We start from the raw sequence: 18,510 nt of genomic DNA, 5'->3' as shown, positions 1-18,510 counted from the left end.
GCGAAAATTTGAAATGAAATGGCCATCTGATCCTACAATAAAGACAATGAAGAGGCTTTTCCTATAATGTTTTCATCTGTAAAATTGGTTTTGAATTTTCAAAAAAATATTTTGATCAGTTTGGGAAATCTATTTAACAGAGATTACAACATAAAACTGATAACTGAAGATTTAGGTTGTAAAATTCAGTATTATGTAGTATGATCCTGTTATGGTGGTGTGGTCGCTGTCGCTCGTGCAGGGTGTAGGCGGGAGGGGAAAACCAGGGACAACACTATCCCCCCTCCCATCCTATTCCACGCGAATGCGGCAAATCACTAAAATTTGGAGGGAAATGTGAGAAGAAAACTGAAACCGTGCAAATTCCCTCCAAATCACTCAACACTCAGTAGTCAGTTAGTCTCTCATCTCTCTATTGATTTTAAAGTTTCTAGTGAATAAAGTTTAACTTTTGCCCTTAACATTACTTTCGCCGACCATCCCCAATAATCATCTGCTTTCAATAGCCAGAGCCACTTGTGAAATTATTCGTTTTACTTGCTCAGGTAAAAATTCGTCAGTCTCTCTACTTGTTAATTTTAGCAGGACTTGCTGAAACAGTTTTGGGTGTTACATTATCTATGAATATAATGAATTTATGTGAGTTTAAATGACACTGCAAATGCCAGTTTTTAATAATTGGCTGTATACTGTACCTGTCTAATGATACCATGGTGTAAACAACATGCACGTTGCAATATCGAGATATACACTGTACCCACTTTTTCGACACGGGACGGAGCAAAGTTGCTAGAGCTTCGAGGCTTGAGGAGGGATATTCCCAGTGTATTAGTTCAGACTTTGCAGTTTCCAGTGAGAAGATATCATCATGACGTTTGCTCTACTGTAGATGATGCCGTTGAAGTAGGATGTTGAATGGTACTGATCGGCACTCACGAGCAATAGACACTATAACCTGTGACACGGAATCTAATTCCACATTTTGCACTGTATCTCAATCAATGTGCGCTTAATTCCACACCAAGCACTACTCAATGCTTGATTATATGTCCGTTTTTAGCTGAGTGCCACTGCTCTCCACTCTGAGATGCCATTGATATGCTTATGTCACCCATGTGAGTTTACATCGGATATGTATGAATCTGCGTGAACCTGTAAGTCCACGCAGATTCAAGAGTAGCTATCCCTATCTAGTAATAACCTTTTGCAATTTAACATCAGTGGCTAGTTTCAAATCTTAAGTTGATTTGTACTAAGGTGTTTCATCCGGAGTTTGAGTTGTGTTCCAACCAGCATCTGATCCTATGCATCTTGTAAGTTAAAATCTCGAATGTTAGGATCGGGTTTGCACAAAAACTTAATATTAAAGTTATTCATTTGAAACTTACTTGCACTTTGTTATTCTTATACCGGTTGGACGCTTTTAGGCCTCCTCAAGAGACCAGAACCGTTCAGACGCCGTTGATGAATAAGATAAACAACGTGCAAGTGAAATTCAAAATTACAACTTAAATCCCAAAGATCTCTCTCGTTAGAATGTCTTTTTATGTCCCACCGATTCTCCTTGATTAGGTGCCTCTCTGCCCCCCCCCCCCCCCTTCCATACTGGAAAAAAGTTTCTCGCTCCGCTGTTGATAACGGCCAATCATTTAATTAACGGTGTTAATGCTGCTGTTCCTGAATGTTTTAATCAATTGATTCAGCATGAATGTCACAAGAATACTTCCCACTGTTTGTCAGGGGGGAATTTAGCTCCTCCAGGAAGGTCTAAAGAATCATTTCCGTAAACGAAAATCACAGACGTCCAAAACATTTAGGTCATTTAAATTTGTCTATTAAAATAGTTGTGTATTCCATACTAGAATCATATTTACGTATTATGAAACATTATAACATCTTCAAATTGTGCATTCTTTTGTTTTCCTGCAAATTTCCTTAGGCTCGTCCTCAGGGATTTAGTATACTATTTTCGCAAAGATTGACCAGATTAGCGTAACTTGATTTATTTGATATTGTTTATGATGCTTGGATCTCTAGATGAAGCTCCTTACAGGCTCAAAACTTGCCCCTTGGTACAGGGTTTCCCACAAGTTGTAAGGTGTCCTCCTTTTAACGAATAGAGGTAGAGCTCTTGATATTTTGGCGGCTCTCTATGGTCAAAAGGAACTATTTTTTGGACCCCTGCAGAAACAATTGGAGATATTCTGAAGTGACGCTTTAACTCCGTAATTTTTTTTATCAAATGAAACCCAACATTGTGACCCACACTGCTTAAAAGAAAAATTGAAAACATCTTTGGCACAAAAATCCCAAGACATTAGCTATTATGGTTTCTAAATAACAGAGAGATGAAAATCGGTAGAAAAATGTTCACAGTATTATTTTTGTTTGGTATGCGAGCAGTCTTATAGTAATAAGATTTTCACTATTTGAATTTTTAGTTAGCATTCATCCAGTCCATGTGCACAAGGTAAAATATTTTTCTTCTTTGTTTTCAGTTGCAAACACAATCAAAATGGATTCTTTAATATCGAATGCAAGCACTTACGAAAGTTTTTTCAGTGACGTTTTTGGAAGTAATTCTGACAGCGATTGTGAAGATGGGTCTTTTGATTTTAGCGATCCAATGATAAACAGGAAAAGACAGTCCTCATCTCCAATACAAGAAAATGAAGGCCTGCCACCAGATGATTCCCCTCCCAAACGGAAGAAGTCAGAAGAAATAGGTATATTTTCCCCTCCAAAGCATGACTTTTCTAATAAGAAACTGTGATTGAGGTGTTCGGTAGGGAAAGGACACTTCTCGGTGCGGTCTTTGAATATCCATTGTTAAGTTATATTTTAGAGACGAAAATGTTGGCCGAATTATGTAAAATTTTTGGTTTAGATCATTTTGATATCGTCAAGAATCGGCATTCAAAAAAGCTTTGATGAATTACATACATTTGCTTTGATCATTGTGAACGAAATGTTAGCAAGCATAGATTCCATGACCTTGCAATTGAGAAGTGCCCCTCTGAACCTTTTTCAGGAAAGTTTTTCAGAGAGCATGAGTCCCTAGGCTGACTCCGAAGATTCATCTCGGCAAGCCTAGCACAGCAGGCTATTAATACAGTCGCGAACGTTTTCAAAGAGGAATTAGAAGTATAGTGTTGTTTCTGTGAAAATGATACTTCCAAATAACACTGTAACTAAAAAACATGAGCTGGACTTTGAAAAAATGAATGTTGTTTCTGGAAAAACATTATTATGAGAAACATTAAGACAAGATACAACTGCAGCCTGATTGCTGAAATTTTTTGTTTGTCGGGACAACAAAGATGACATAGGTTAAAAGGCGGAGCGTGATTGGTCGGCTATGTCTTATCGCTGCTTTGTCGTGTCTATGTCGGGTTGACCTCTCGACAAGCTAACGGGACCTCTTAATTCTCCGACAGTATATCGATCATCCCACCGGACAAAGGCACAACAAAGCAACGATAAGACATAGCCGACCAATCACGATCCGCCTTTTAACCTGTGTCATCTATGTCGTCCCGACAAACAAAAAATTTCAACAATCAGGCTGCTGTACTGACTATGCCCTACTAATGAATTGAACATTGTCAGTATATTGAATGCAGGAGAAATGATGATCAGGAATTTTTGGATGTTCATGAAAGTATACGGCAATTAACCAATGCAGCACTTCCTGGCTACCTACTTTATTTACTTACAAAATTCTGGATGAATTTTTTTTTTTTTTTCAGACTCATCAGCTCATTTGATGCAAGCAATAAAAATAGGAAACTTCAACGAAGTTCAAAAGATCTTGCAACAAAATCCACAACTTGCCAACCTCTCAAGAAAGGAGGATCCATTGCATGTGGCGATTAGGCTATGCCATATCCCAATAGTGAGATTACTTCTTCTAAATGGATTCAATGTAGATGCCCCCGATTATAGAGGAGTAACACCTATTCAACTAGCAGTGGAAAAGGAACAAAGTGATATTGTTCAACTTCTATTAGCTCATGGGGCCAATTGTAATATCAGAAATAGTTATGGTTTAGGGATAATACATACTGTAATTAGAAAAGCAAACCCCACCAAACCTGTGCCTTCCGGCATCCCGTACGGAGAGTTTGATGTGCTCACAAAAGAGCAGGCTAAGCTGATTAACAAAGAAATATTTGATAAAAACTATAAGATTTTAGAAGTCCTACTTAACTCTTCACTCATTGATATAAATTTAACGTCAAGAGATGGTAAAACTGCCCTTTATTATGCTGTCGTCGGTACAAATTATGAATTTGCTACCTCACTTGTTAAACTCCTCTTAAGTAAAGATGCTGATATCAATGTACAATCTGCATCTGGAAAAACTGCGCTCTCCAGAGCCATGACTCTATGCAGGGCTGAGATTATTGAGCAGTTGCTAATAAAAGGAGCGAGCACAGAAGAGCTGATTAATGGTGGTCAAATGTCACCCATAGCTTGGGGCATAGCTAGAGGTAGAGTTGATATTACTGAGTTATTGCTTAAGTATAGTAGTTTCAATGTTAATACACGTGATACACATATTTGTGCCCATGAACCATCACTAATTCATTATAGTATTAGGAAGGCTAACTCTAATGTCACGAGATGTCTCATCAATGCTGGAGCATCGATAATTGTCCACTGTGAAGAAAAGGGAACCAAGGTCAGTCCTTTTCTTCATTGCTCTGATGATCTGTCGACTCAAGCAGAGCAAAGCCGCAAACTCTTAATGGAACATCTGGTTCTGCTGCAGGACCAGAAACTGTATAAATTTTCAAAGGAAGAAAAAAGTTATATTTTTTCTAATTTTCAACTTGAGTTACATTTGAGAAAGTTGCAGAATGAATTAGTAGCCTTAAAAAAAATGAAAATTCCTCAAACCGATTACACATTTTATGATTTTGCAACATCAACTGATCAAGATGCGGCGCAGTTGATAGAAATTCCTGCCATTGATAAATATTGCGCCCAGAAAGCGCTCAGTATTCTCTATCCTGGATTCTGTAGGTTAATGTGCGACAGAAACAAAGCTGGTCAAGCAAGACTTGAATTGCTTCGTCGACAAAATTCAATCGAAAATGTCAAAAAATATTTCTCATCAAATTATCATGCAAAAAGTTCATTTATGGATAAAGTAATGAGCAGATTGAATAACAGAGACTTAAAACATCTGCTGGATGCTTATGATAAGTTGTGAGTCAATTATGATCAAATAACTTAAAAGCAACCTTTAGTGCCTCAGTATTTTACATTCCGAAAATGTATTTGTGCCTATATCAGTATTGATGAACCTGCATATTCTAAACACGTTCATTACGTAGTGTGTAAAAGCACAATATTTTTCATTTCTTAAATGTATATATGTATTGTGTACCTTTATGTATTTATGAACCTACTTACTACGAATAATTTCACTGTATTCTGAAGATTTAATAGAATTATTAGCCGTCTTTTTTCTTTTAAGAAAGTGGGAAGCTATGTTTCCTTACTCTAAAGTGTCAAACTGTCAACAACTTTTTCTCTTATAAAACAGTCCATGATGCAAGTTATAGTTTCTGCATCTCACTTTCTCATTGCAGAAGCACAAAATTTTAAAAAATAGTTAAAATTAAGTGAAGCAGAAACTCCAGCAAACAATTGAACTTCCCGGCAGAGCTGTTCCATTTGAGATGGAGTTGTTATACCTCTACAAATATTTAATACAGAAAAATTGAATGAAGAAAGCACAACTTTTTCCATCTTCCGATTGATTTTTGTTCCTGAAATGAGGAAATCCTGAAATTTAGTGGACACCTTTGTGAAACACTGCATTTTTTTCTGAAATAGCTTGTGGATTTCACTGATTTTGAATCTTCTTGCAGAATGTTGTACTGAAGTTTTAAGATTGAGACGTAAAAATATGGCCAAAATATCAGCCATAGTTCTACAACTGTTCACACAGAATGAAAATCAATGCATAAGTCTAAAGAATGTTTTTTGTCCAAAATATATCTTCTCTCATAAAATTAATTGAGAAATTGGAATTTAATTAACCCTGCTCCCCTTCCACTTTCCATGAACTGATCTTCTTTTTGATCTGCCTTCCTCTCCCTCCCCCCCCCCCCACATTTTTGGTTTGCATTTTGATCTTGTTGAAAACCTTTATAAATGCTGAGGATCATTATGAAGGTAGCAACCCTGTTTATCTCATGCTATGCAATGCAGGCTGAGAAAAAAATGATTGAGATATGTATGTAGTATCCATAAATGTTAACTGAAGGGTTGCCTTCTTGAAAGTTTTGTATTTTTAAGAACTGCAGAGCAGTATTAAGTTTTTGTCGAGTTTTATTAAGTTTAAGTATTTATTAACTTTGGTTATGTAAGGTAGTATTAAATACTTAAAATATTTTAATCTGGTGAAATGCCGTATTAGTGACTTTATTATCTGTTTTGATCATATATAAACCTTTAATATTCCTAATTAGTGATTCTTCCTACCATACTTGCTGTTATTACTCTTGTGAATTTTCTGATCTTTTCATTAAATTGCGGTTCCTTGATAGTCCTTTTTTAGAGTGGCTATAAACCTTGTGATTTTATGTATGGTGCTCCATTTTTTATTTCTTAAGAAAAATGGTGCGAATTGACTGATTAAGTAATGTATCCTGTGCTGAATTTTCCTTTTAGCCAACGAAAGTAGTGAGAAAAGAACCAGTGGGCTAAATTGTGTAATTGGGCAACTTTTCATGTTTATTCCTTCTTCATCACTGGAAAGGCAATCCTGAGTTTTTGCTGAAACTCCTTTGAAAAAAGTTCTTAATGAAAAAGGGTCCATCCTAAGTAATCCTTCAGGTAAATTAGAATTTTGCACTCGGACCGATTTTTTTCGAGACCTCGCAAAGTATTAGAAAATAAAATATTGTTCAATAATTATTTTGAAGTTTAGTGCACTTTCTTTAATTTTGTCTGTATCTTCTTTTAAATTGCTCTAGGGCTAAATTGATAATTGGATAACAGGAAGTTTTACCTTAGACCTTGAATTTAATCAAAGCTCCTTTCCATTTGCCCTTTTTAATGCAGAGTAAGCATGGTCTCCATTTCTTTTAAGTAATTAATTGCCCAGTCTTGATACTCCTGCATATAATGCGAGAATCAAGGGGTTTTCAGTGCTATATTTCTTTGTATGTATTTGATTGTATCAAAGACTTTGTAGCATAGTTAATTATGCTTAATTTATTCTTAAGTTAAACAGTATTACCTATGAGCTGTGACTTGATTCATTGCCTTTTTCTTACCATTAAAATTATTCATTAGAATTATGTAGGCTAGTGTTGTAGTCTCATCTGAAATTTTGATTATTACCTTAAGCTAGTACTCAATGTCTTTGAACATACCAACACTACTTTTTATTTTTTCTCATTATTTAATATTGAAGATCATTTTGAAGCAAGTCTGTACTTGTGTATTACACTTTTCTTCACCATTTTGTCTCCTTGTCATCAACTTGGGGGTATTTTCTCTATTCTCCTTTTTTTCCGTATCAACTTCTAAGTTATTCGAACATATTATCTCTAAATTATTTCAACTTTTTTACTTTTCACTGACTGCTATTCACTCAGTTAGGTATTACGCTAGGTTTTTATTTACGCGTTCCTAATAGTTTTTCATATAGCATACTATTATGTGTAAGAATCTTACATGTAGATCTCTTGATGGCTCAGGCAGCCTTCAAGTGATTCTAAAACAAACGAGATCTTGAGAGGAACAACTTGGCAGTTCCCTCACGTTTTATAGTTTGCTGATTATTAAGAATGACTGATGAAGTCTCTTGCCTAGAGATAGTTTTTTAGTTAATTTTTCTTAAGGATGGATCCATTACCCTCCGTTTTATTTTATTATTTTTGACAAGTTACTTTTTTGTTCACATATATTATTAAATAAACTTTATTTCTTCTTTATTCGGCCTTTTTTTTGTGATTCATGTACAAAAATACCTTGCTCCTTCAAATTTCAACCATCATGTATTCCATTTGGATCGCATTTAGCAAAAAGGAACCATTGTGATTACAGTGTTTTCAAAATGGTGCAATTTCTCCTTTTCTTTTAAAAATACTTAGTATACGTACAGTCTTAAAATTTACACAATTATTTTCCTTTAAAATGAACAATTTTATAGTGGGAAGCCAAAACTTTTTACAATTCTGGGAGAATTTTTAGATACTTACGAAGAAGCAACATTTTTACATCACTGTAATCGCGCTGGTTCCTTCTTGCTAAGTGCAATCCATTTATCGTAATCACATTTTGATACTCAAAGTTTCGTTGGTTTATGCTTTGTTGACCAATTAACTGGTACTTGTAGCTTCATTTCTGGTTTATCTAGATAAAACCTTAATTTTTCTGCGAAGAAATCAAGGGTGCAAAAGATTCCAAGCTTACCCCCAAATTTAATCAATCTACCCCTCCCCATATCTAACCAAAATTCATGCTCGCTTTTCCCTGGTATAAAAGTGAAAACCCTCTTACCCCAAAAAAACGAACTACTGCATTTTCGCACTAATCTCATTCATTTGGGAGCTACTCCATTTTATCCCTTCTCAAGAGGGTTCCCCCATTTTGTCCTATTCTTGCAGGAATTCTCCCAGGTGATACAACCAGGCGGGTCACGTGGCTAGGAAGTTTTTGCACCCCTGAAAAAAAAGTTACAAGTGAGAATTGTTAGCACAGTTGCTTCGTCGAAAAGTGTCAGTGTCCTTCTCTTTCTTGAACCAATTACCAAAAGTTGATGAGTGATTGACAGAGGGAAGTTTCGATGAAAGAACCAAGTTCTCAAAAAGTAAGAAAAACAAGCCTTTGATCTTAAGATTTTAAACACTTTATGAACCAGTTGTAAAAGAAGAGTACAAAATTGAAGCAACTGATTGAAGTACTGTATTTGTTCAATTCACTATGGAAAAAGTGGTAGGGAGGTGACCTTAAAACATTGGGTGCAATTCATTAAATTAACAGATAACAAATTATTTACAAAATAAGAATGTACAAAGAAAAAAAGTAAGATGTGTCAAAGTAGAAGACCAAAAGATTGTAAAAGGATTGAAGAAACCTGAATTTCACGAGCAAGTGACAGTCCAATGAGAGCTCCTTGGGAAACATTTTACACGCGCATTCTTCCTCTTGTTAGACTTTTTATAGACATTTTCTTTCTTTACTAAACTTTCATCCAGCTTCTGCTTCCTGCAATAATAATCTCAAATAAATGATAGAGATCAATAACAGAAAATGTATGTATTTTTTAAATGAGACAACACACCTCTTAGAAGGAGCGTTTCCTAGTAAAGGCTGATGAAACTTGCACGACATACTTTTTTCAACCACAGTCTTGTTGACAGAGCAGTGATTCAATGTGCCCTCTTGAAGATGTCTACTTTGGAGCATGCGGAAAAATAGAAGTTCCTTCATTTTGCAATTTTGCTTCAATTTCATCTACGATGAGTTAAAAATGTTGCTGTATGTCAGAGTAAGCTGCTAGTGCCCAGAAGATAAAAACGGCAGTGAAATCTTAATAAATCTTATTATGGATCTATCGGAAATTCAGATGAGTCGGATTTATCCTCTAGTCCTGACAATAGGTCTGTTGCAAATTTTTGCTAGCGCAAAAATTAGAGTTTTTACAGAAAATGTCTCATAAATCATGATGAGTGCATTGCCAAAGTCTGAAATGTACTCCTAACATCACAATCTGCGCAAGAAATTTGCGTTTATTTAAGTTGGCAGCATCAAAAACGATACCGCAGCGCAGGTGAATAGTTTATTAGAATAGTCGTTCTATGTAACTCCTGCTTAATAGGACGCTACTCAATATTCCACACGGTTGATGCTTCCACGCGTAAGTCGAGGAGAGCTCAAGATCAATCAAGGCAGATATCTCTTAACAGTCTCAATGCAAGGAAAATGTGAAAGTAAACACACCGATTGTTATTAGGTGGTTAGAATCTCATCCCGTCATACATGTTTAGGTGGATTGGCGTCGGCCATGTTGAATACTGAGTAGCATCCTATTGAGCAGGAGTTACATGGAATGGCTCCTCCAACACAATGTTAACTTGTGCCGTAGTATCGTTTTTAAAGCAGCAAGCTAAAAAAAAAACCAAAATTTTTTACGCAGATTGTGAAGTTAGGAAAGCATTTCAGACTTAGCCGATGCGCTCATTGTGATTTTTGAGACATTTTCTATAAGAAACAACTCTAAACAATGGGATCAGTTTCAAGATAAATTGGAACGTCAGATCTCATATAATTTTAAGTCAGAAATCAAAATATCTTAAATAGGTGCATCTTTCTGTGCCTTATTCCAATTTGTTGCCTATAGTAGGACTGAAATACAAAGTGGCCGACAAAAAGTCACCAGCATGCGAGCATGCCATACAGGCAGTCAGAAAAAGAGTTGAAAGTAGCACACTATTAGCGCTATTCACATATTAGCAACACAGGCAAGTAGATTAAAAATAGCGATCCTACTTACTTTTTCTTGCTAGAAATATGTTCGTAAATGACTAGACAGGTAATTCTTGCACCAACTGATGTTGAAGCTTCAAGTTTTGGTGCTTTGTTATATGATTTACTTTTTCCAAAATCATACAGTTTAATGCTACCATCACCAAAGGCTGCTGCCAGATATTTGGTATTTTTACAAACACAAATATGTTTCACACGAACTTCTGATGGCCTCAATTCCCACAGCATTTCTAGAGTATCCAAAGCTAAGCAAGAAAGAGTCCCATCTTCATCACCAAAACAGACCGTTCCTTCCTAAAAAATATATTTTAAACAAATGAGAAAAATTGTTTTAACTGTAATGATAAATAATAAGAACTAGTGCAAATAAAACCAGAAAAAGACCAAATTGTGACAAAATAAGTTATCAAGTCAATTCCAGTTTCAGAGAAGAAGTTTCAGATATACTGTGTGCCCTGGGAATTTATCCTATGATAGATTTGAATGTTATTCTGGCACAGAATAACTATTTTCAATGGAAGGGTAAACCGGAAGTAAGGTCTTGTCCACTTGAGCACAATTTGGTGAATTAGTACCATGAGCTGGGGGTTCGGTGGAACAAGTAATAGCTAAGTTATAATAAATTCCTGAAGTGAGTTCACCTGAAATTCCACAGACTGCGCTCCTGTTAACAAGGCCAAATTCTTTAACATAAATTTATTCATTGATTTGTAACATACTGGTAGTAACACTTGATTGATTTGATAGGTGGGTATGTAACCATAGAGTACCTTTATAGACAGAGTATGGCCATTTCTGTGTCAGTTTTTCATTGGTCGCAAGAAAATAGGCTGACACGATGTTCTTATGGCCGTAAATAAACAAACACAATGACTGTTATCAGCAAGCAAATTTGATGTTATGCACGTCTTACATCCTCCTGTGATAAAGGCGATTTAACAGTGTTTTCATGTGTTTTTCATGTGTTATTCATAGATATCGACGGTGAAAGTCGGCAATCACATAATTCGATTTGCGACGTCGCAGACTTCCTGTCATACTTTATTCTTTAACGGAAAACTACTCAACGGTAATTCCTTAAAACTGCCATGATTTTTCTTCTATGTGCGAGGAAAATTCTGCAAAAACTGCAAGGAATCATGTCCATTTGTTCTCCTTTAAAAAAATAACATAGTTGCGGAGATTTTCAGACACCGCAAACGAGTTATGTGATTGCCGACTTGCACCGTCGATATGCTAGTTTAAGTTGTTACTGCTGTATAATTGAAATTTTTGTCAAATTTTAGCTTCTTATGAATGTTGTGACAGGTCGCCATCTTGTTTGTATATTCACGGCCATAAAAGCATCATGAGGCCTAAAAACTCGTTGACCAATCAAAAAGCGGCACAGTTTTCCTGTAGTTAAAAGATACAAATGGCCATACTCTGTCTATAAAGGTACTCTATGCAGCCAAAGTGCTAAAAAATGTGTAAGAATTGACTTACATAAAAACTGTTTTATTCATTATAATTTTTGGTCTAAGCTTTTTGGCACATTGCATTGCCATCGTCAGGACCTTTGGAGTCAAAAAACTATAGGTTGAAAACATCTTATCTATATTTACATTCCTACCTAGTCAATAAAGTGCCTACCAAAGTTATTATTATCGATTGAAAAATTTATTTAAGTATAGTTTTCTGACTCTAACTTCAACCAAAAATTATAACGAATAAAACAGTTTTTATGTAAGTTAATTCTTGCATTTTTTTTTTTTTTGTATTTTTGCTACATACCCACCTATCAAATAAAATAATCAATGTCTATTTAAGAAGTTCACACATTTTTATTCTAAACGTTAAGCTCTCAGTTTGTGCCTACATTTTTTGGGAATTTTAAATTGTTTTTCTATCAGTATAGACTTAAAATAATTCCTGATGTTATTGAGTGAGTCAAAAAATTCATCCATTTTGTCTCTTGAACAATTGTAAGCTTTGACTTGAAATTCATTTGAAAAAAAGAAGGAAAGAAAAGAAAAAAATTAAAAACATTGTGGCTTACGTTCAGAAACTGACAACAAGTTATTTTTGAATCATGTTTCTGTGAAAACATTTTTCCCCTAGAAGAAATACTATAAATTTCTAACATATGTCCAACAGGAATTGCATAAAACGATCCGTCAGGAGACCAAACAACAGCTCCTGGACGATCATAAACACTGAAACAGATCAAATAAGAATTTATTAGTGATGGTGCTAGCAGGTTCCGGTAACCATTTACATTTCCTGACACCAAAGCACTATGATTGGTCTAACTTCTGTCAAGAGGATTCCACACGGCAGTGAAAAATAAAGAATATACTCAATAAGTCGTTACTCATTAGGGATACAATATACAAAGCACAGTGTGCACAACCTGCCAAGTCATGGAATATGCAGGAACGCAAAAAAGCTTCCTAGATACACTTAGCACTCAGGTGACCAGCTGTGCTAGCAGGATGCAAGCTAAATATGAGCATGATATGTAAAGCACTATGGGAAATGTCAAGTCTTCCTGGGGATGCCAAACTGAGCATCCATCGGCTAGCTCAGCTCCCAAGGCATCTGGCCTCGACGAATGACCATGTATCCGCATTAACTTAACCTCAACTTTCATGATTCACCTTCCAGCATCAGCATTCAGCATGTGAACACATGATATTTCCAGAACATGACAAAGCAAGCGTGCAGAGGATAGCACATACTTCTGCTATACCTGACATGAAATTAATAAAGCACCTCTAGATGGTCAAGGACAAAATCTGTCAATTTTTGATGATTTGAATGAGTTCTGAGAGTCTTTTGGATGCTTATTGATGAATTCACAAAAAACGAAAAACTTGTTTGATAGAGTTTTTCACTCGTTCGCTACTACGTTCATATTTTCAAAACTTTGGTAACACAGCAGATCTGATGTCTGGATGTAACAGATCATCCATGGAAAAAGTCTCATTATAAAAAAGAGAAAAAAAATTACAATAAAAAAACTGAAAGACAAGTATTACCTCCCTATGTTGGTTTTGTAAACTTCCTTCCCATTTACAAGATCCCAGGTTATGACATGCCCATCATGCCCAACTGAGAGCGCTAGCTTTCCAGAGGGATGTATTGAAATACTTTGGATACCTATAAGCACAAAAAATGAGATGATTAGATTGTAAACAAGACAACTTCCGAAAAAAAAAAGTTAACAAAATATCATTAGATACTCTTTGATTACTCTGCCATGTAGAGCAATGAAGATTTGTTTCTAACAAAACGTTTTCATCGTCAAATTCAAAGAAACTCATCCACTTCAGTTTTCAGGATAACATTTATCTTGAAGTCAAATTCCTGACAAACTAATTGGCACAATGAATTCAAGATCAGATGTAGAGTAATTTCGAAGACGGAGACAGTTCACGATGAAAACTTCTGACACCTGATCTGGCATTATTAGATTTAACAAATATTAGCAAGTTTAATTATCATTTGCGTAAAAAAATTTGAAGATGGAGGATTTTAAATTCTCATTTTAATTGTTTATGAGATGAATCCTATTTGATTACCTTCGAGTGATAGCTGAAGAACGATGCTGCAAAATGAAAATGTTTTAAAATGAAAATGAATTTCAAAAGGATAATTACTTATAGAGATAATAAGAACTAATAAAAAGGATTTGCAACTTTTAAAAAGACAGTTATAAGCTGAAATGAAGCTCTATAGTGGGTCACTAGACAATATATAAATTAAAGCACAACATAAAATTCTTTCTCTTCAATATTTCATGAGGAAAATGAATCACACTACAGGGAGTCTGGCAACCAACTCCTTAACAAGATGTGAGTGTTTACAATCAACATTGACTAAACTGCAAAAATACGAATTACATCATTGGTGTTATCTAACTTCCATTTTATCTGTGTTAAAAGTATGTAAAAATATCTTATTTAAGAATTGATTTCCAAACTTGCTGCTGTATGAATCATTTTTTACATGAGATTTTAAGGAGAAATATGAAACATATTTTTCTAAATCAGGCCCTGTCTGGTGGCCCATAGGGTACTTATGAAATTAACAGTTTTATCTGATGAGATGATGGAACTTGATAAGGATGTTCAAGCAAATGTTTGTCTGTGAGCTGTTGGTGTTGGTACACCTTATTCCCAATTAAAGATGTGATTCACGATCCGCGATGCTGTCCAAAACAGCCAGGTCTATTGGAATTGGGTGAGCTCTGAATAAAAGATTTGTTACCATTCACGTCTCTTTGTTGGGTTGTTTGACTTGTAATACTGATGTACACGGCAACTGCTCATTGTTCCCAGCTTTAAAAACTCCAATGGCTATTGGTGAAAATCCTTGCATAATTGCTACCTACTATTGCACCTAACTGTTTCAATAGCTTGCCAAAACTCAATGGTACAACTCTGCTGATAGAATAGAGAAAAGAGTGCTAAAGTTGATCTTACCCGAATTCGAGGATAAGACTTTTTCCACTTTCCAATTAGACACACGTAGTAGAGCAATGTTCCCACTTTTACTGCCAGCTATTAGGTACACTCCATCCGGCGTGAAACTTAAGGAGGTAATTGTATCTGAAATTTGAAGTTAAATGAAAAAACTTATTGAAATGAGAACATTTGAGCAGTAACTTTCTTATAGTTTTCATCAAATAAACATCCCTAGGCCATCCTATGATTGAGGATAGGGTAAATAAATGGCTGTTCCAAAATCGCTGAAACTAGGGCTGTAACTGTTGAAATAAGGGAGCTAGAGAGCTGAGCTTGGTGGTGTTTGAAAGAGCAACTCATTTTCTGTCGATTGACACTAAAGTATTTTGTAGGAACGTACCATTCCACTGAAACATTCTAATGTTTCCAGTCAGCATTTTATTTTGAATTGAACAGATTGAGAATTATCTTTGTGTTTTAGCAGCTGATAACTTCATTAGTTACAGTGTAACAGCTAATTTAGAGTGCAACCAGTGAATAGAGTGTTGAGCAAATCATTTTATGTTGACGCAGAACTGGTTGAGGGTTGCAATATTTTTGAGAAACTTTTAAAATGGTAAGTACTTGCTGAGTACTTATGATTGGTAACCACTATTATCTAAATGTATGATAAAAGAACTGCAACGATTGAAAAAAATACTCAAGTTGGTAAGAGAGGTAACACCTCTCATATTAAATAAGCAATTTCAGTTTGTTTGCCCATTGGAATTGGGTTTAAGTCCAGCACTTGTTCATGTTGTTCATACGAAACTTGAAAGACATATATTGATTACTTGATCAGACCCTCAGCTCAATTTTTTTTATTTCAAGAGATTTGCCCAATATTTTTGTGCGTAATTTCAAAGGAATTTTTTTAAAAAATAATAAAAATATTGTGCAAAATAGATAACTGGTCACACTTGAAAAATAAATAAAAATGATCGGGTTTTTGCAGCCTCTCAAACTAAGATATCTATTTCCTTCTATTTTTCTAGATATGCCATCAATGTCGATAGTGAGAAGCCAATAACACAAACCTCAATTCAATAATTTAAATCTCTGCTGTTGATATTCATTTGAAGCATAACGAATGAATGTTTCTGTTAAAATTAGCAGAATGAACAAATGTTACTATTCAGAAGATTACTCATCGTTTTTCACCGGATATACTGTGAACGTATGCTGGAGAAAACCAGTAAAAATTCTAAGAAATAAGGTTCATTAGCTTTCCCTTGAAAGAGTTGAAATGAGCCGAGAAATGTGTCAAATTGCAAATTAAGGAGCATGATTCTTAATTGTCACCATTGGTATGCAATAATTATGTCTAAGACTATTGAAAATGCTATGCGGAAAATTATGTCTTTTTTTAACACATTCGAAAGTCTTCAGACAAAGCAACTAACACTGGTAACTTCCCAAGCTGCCGCTTCTGATTGGGCTGCAGCTTGGAAAGTTCCCCTTATAAGTAAGAAATAAAAACAGGACAACATGCAATGTTTTCTCAAGCGTAAGTTCTCGATAAGCTATCTTTTAGGGGCCAACTGATTTTACCGTAGGCTTGGGACATCTTTTAAAAGAGCACTAGTTGATTATATGACAAATCTGGTTCATTAAACCTGAGTAGTTTCCTCCACAGACACAATATTGAGAGACGATTTTGGCATTTAGGGAAAGAAATAGAAAACATGGCAAAATCCCAAAGAGAACAGTTTTCGTACCTTCATGTTGTATGGAACATTCTTTGGTTCTTGACTCCATGTCAATGAGTTCAATACGATCATCTGCGCCGCCAGATGCTATCCATTTATCTTTTGCTGCTAGTGCATTTACACTGCCTTGATGAGAGTGACTTGCAAATACTCGCGTCAAAGATAACTGTAAGTCATAAGAAAAATGGGAGGAAAATAAATAAATAAAATAAGGAGTACCAGAAACCAAACAGAATAAAAATGTAGAGCGAAAACTTTAGAATGCTTCTGAAAAACTCTGATACTTTTCCGTGTAGTTCACAACTGAAAATAAACATGGTCATTCTAGATACTTAGGTCAAAAATGTTGATCAGTTCCCCCAGTAAAAAGGAGTTGTAACCGGAAGACTACAGCTCCGCAATCTGAAATCTTAGGTTCCAAAAGGAATGGAGGTTGCCATCTGTATACTCTTCAAAAATTAAACCAAAGCAGAAGTCAGGTTGCTGTGACAGATCCTAAAATTGGCACTTGCACAGATTAAACCAGGCTCAAGACCTGGGCCAGATTTTACTTATGTATCATGCAATAAATACTTCTTTCCTTGCACTTAGTAACCATGGTAAAATCAAGTAGAGCTCCCAGTAGATGATTCGATGGTTGTTCATTTTCAATTTCCAAATGGATGCACTGCTACCATCTCACGGCCATTGAAGGACGATCTAGGACTGATGACCCAGTCTTCTGCAGATCCAGAAGACTGTCTATTGCACATGACATTCAAAAGTAAACAACTACCTCCTTGTCTAACAAGAGATCTATCTAATCTTACTGAATGTACTGCACCCTTTTGCTCATATGGCTAAATCTACTTCTACCGGGGAGACCCCTACTTCCCAGTCATCTCGCAATCATGAATTTATTTCAGTCTGCCCCAGCACTAGGTTGGAAATTTAAATAAAGTTGAGTGCACTAAGTAGGGTGCAACTTCCTAGAACCAGTTTTTTTTAAGCGAGTGGGAACAGCCAAAGGAATGCTGAGCTCATGTACCCAACTAGGCAGTGAGAGGGTCGGATAACACCAAATATGATGCCTCTTGCCGTCTTTCAGTGAAAAGGCTAACTCTTTCAAATCTGATGTCTGATTAATAGGTAGTGCATCTGAGCGCTTGCCAGTGATGGTACAGAAGGTTCATTCTATGAAGTGCGAAAGATAGCTGATGCGGTTCACCATCACCAGCAGATTGCATACTTGACCCTCTGGCAAAAAGTCATAGGGGGCAGGGTATTATTGCTAAGGTATGCACAAAAAATTTAAGACAACAGAATGAAAAAATAGATTTATAGGTTCCACGAAGAAGAGAGAGAAAATAGCGTGTTTAAATCAGGTTTTTAGGTTACTAACCTTCCCATCACAAGTTGAGACCCTGTGACTTATCACATATTCCTCGTAAGTGCCAACAATTATTTCAAACATTTCTTTAGCATCAATCATTTTGCAGACAGCGAGATGCCGGTCGAAAGAGAAAAGAGAGGAATTTCACACAAAATTTTAAAAAAATTTCACTATTTGTTTGCATACAATCCAGAATTCAGATGAAAACACGTTAGACTACTCTAACCACAGAAGGGTCACCTTCCTCAGTAACCTCCGCTTTTGTTTTTCCAGTAATGTATCCTGCAAGATATGCAATACCACAGCACGCATGAGGACCGCGGCAACGTAGTAGTTGCGTTATTAGTACGTTAATTGTTAGTAAAGGATGAGATGAAGGACTCTACTAGTGAGTAGTGAGGACAGGCAGAAATGCAAAATTTCACGA

The 18,510-nt window shown here is 35.7% G+C and overlaps 2 protein-coding genes and 1 long non-coding RNA gene across 3 annotated transcripts; 2 read left to right on the top strand and 1 right to left on the bottom strand.

Annotated features, from left to right (window-relative positions):
* The first annotated feature begins 69 nt into the window (after positions 1-69).
* On the top strand, positions 70-7,958 carry LOC109033136 (uncharacterized). Its single transcript, XM_019045589.2, has 3 exons — positions 70-545; positions 2,499-2,726; positions 3,750-7,958. Exons 2-3 carry the CDS (start codon positions 2,516-2,518, stop codon positions 5,216-5,218), a joined length of 1,680 nt encoding a protein of 559 aa, XP_018901134.2. The 5' UTR covers positions 70-545; positions 2,499-2,515; the 3' UTR covers positions 5,219-7,958.
* Positions 7,959-8,908: 950 nt separating this feature from the next.
* Positions 8,909-18,325, bottom strand: LOC109033211 (p21-activated protein kinase-interacting protein 1-like). The gene is made up of 7 exons (XM_072306116.1): positions 18,093-18,325; positions 16,721-16,877; positions 14,982-15,107; positions 13,536-13,656; positions 12,554-12,710; positions 10,523-10,809; positions 8,909-9,234 (listed from the first exon to the last, which is right to left on the bottom strand). The coding sequence occupies exons 1-7, from the start codon at positions 18,180-18,182 to the stop codon at positions 9,111-9,113; spliced, it is 1,062 nt and encodes a 353-aa protein (XP_072162217.1). The 5' UTR covers positions 18,183-18,325; the 3' UTR covers positions 8,909-9,110.
* Positions 15,114-16,356, top strand: LOC140226002 (uncharacterized). Its single transcript, XR_011900803.1, has 2 exons — positions 15,114-15,579; positions 15,998-16,356. It is a non-coding gene; the product is annotated as an uncharacterized lncRNA (long non-coding RNA).
* Positions 18,326-18,510: the final 185 nt, after the last annotated feature.

Source organism: Bemisia tabaci, chromosome 1 (assembly GCF_918797505.1).
Source record: "Bemisia tabaci chromosome 1, PGI_BMITA_v3".
Lineage (NCBI taxonomy): Eukaryota > Metazoa > Arthropoda > Insecta > Hemiptera > Aleyrodidae > Bemisia > Bemisia tabaci.
Note: the sequence above shows the minus strand (reverse complement) of the source record. Positions and strands in the feature narration are given on the sequence as shown.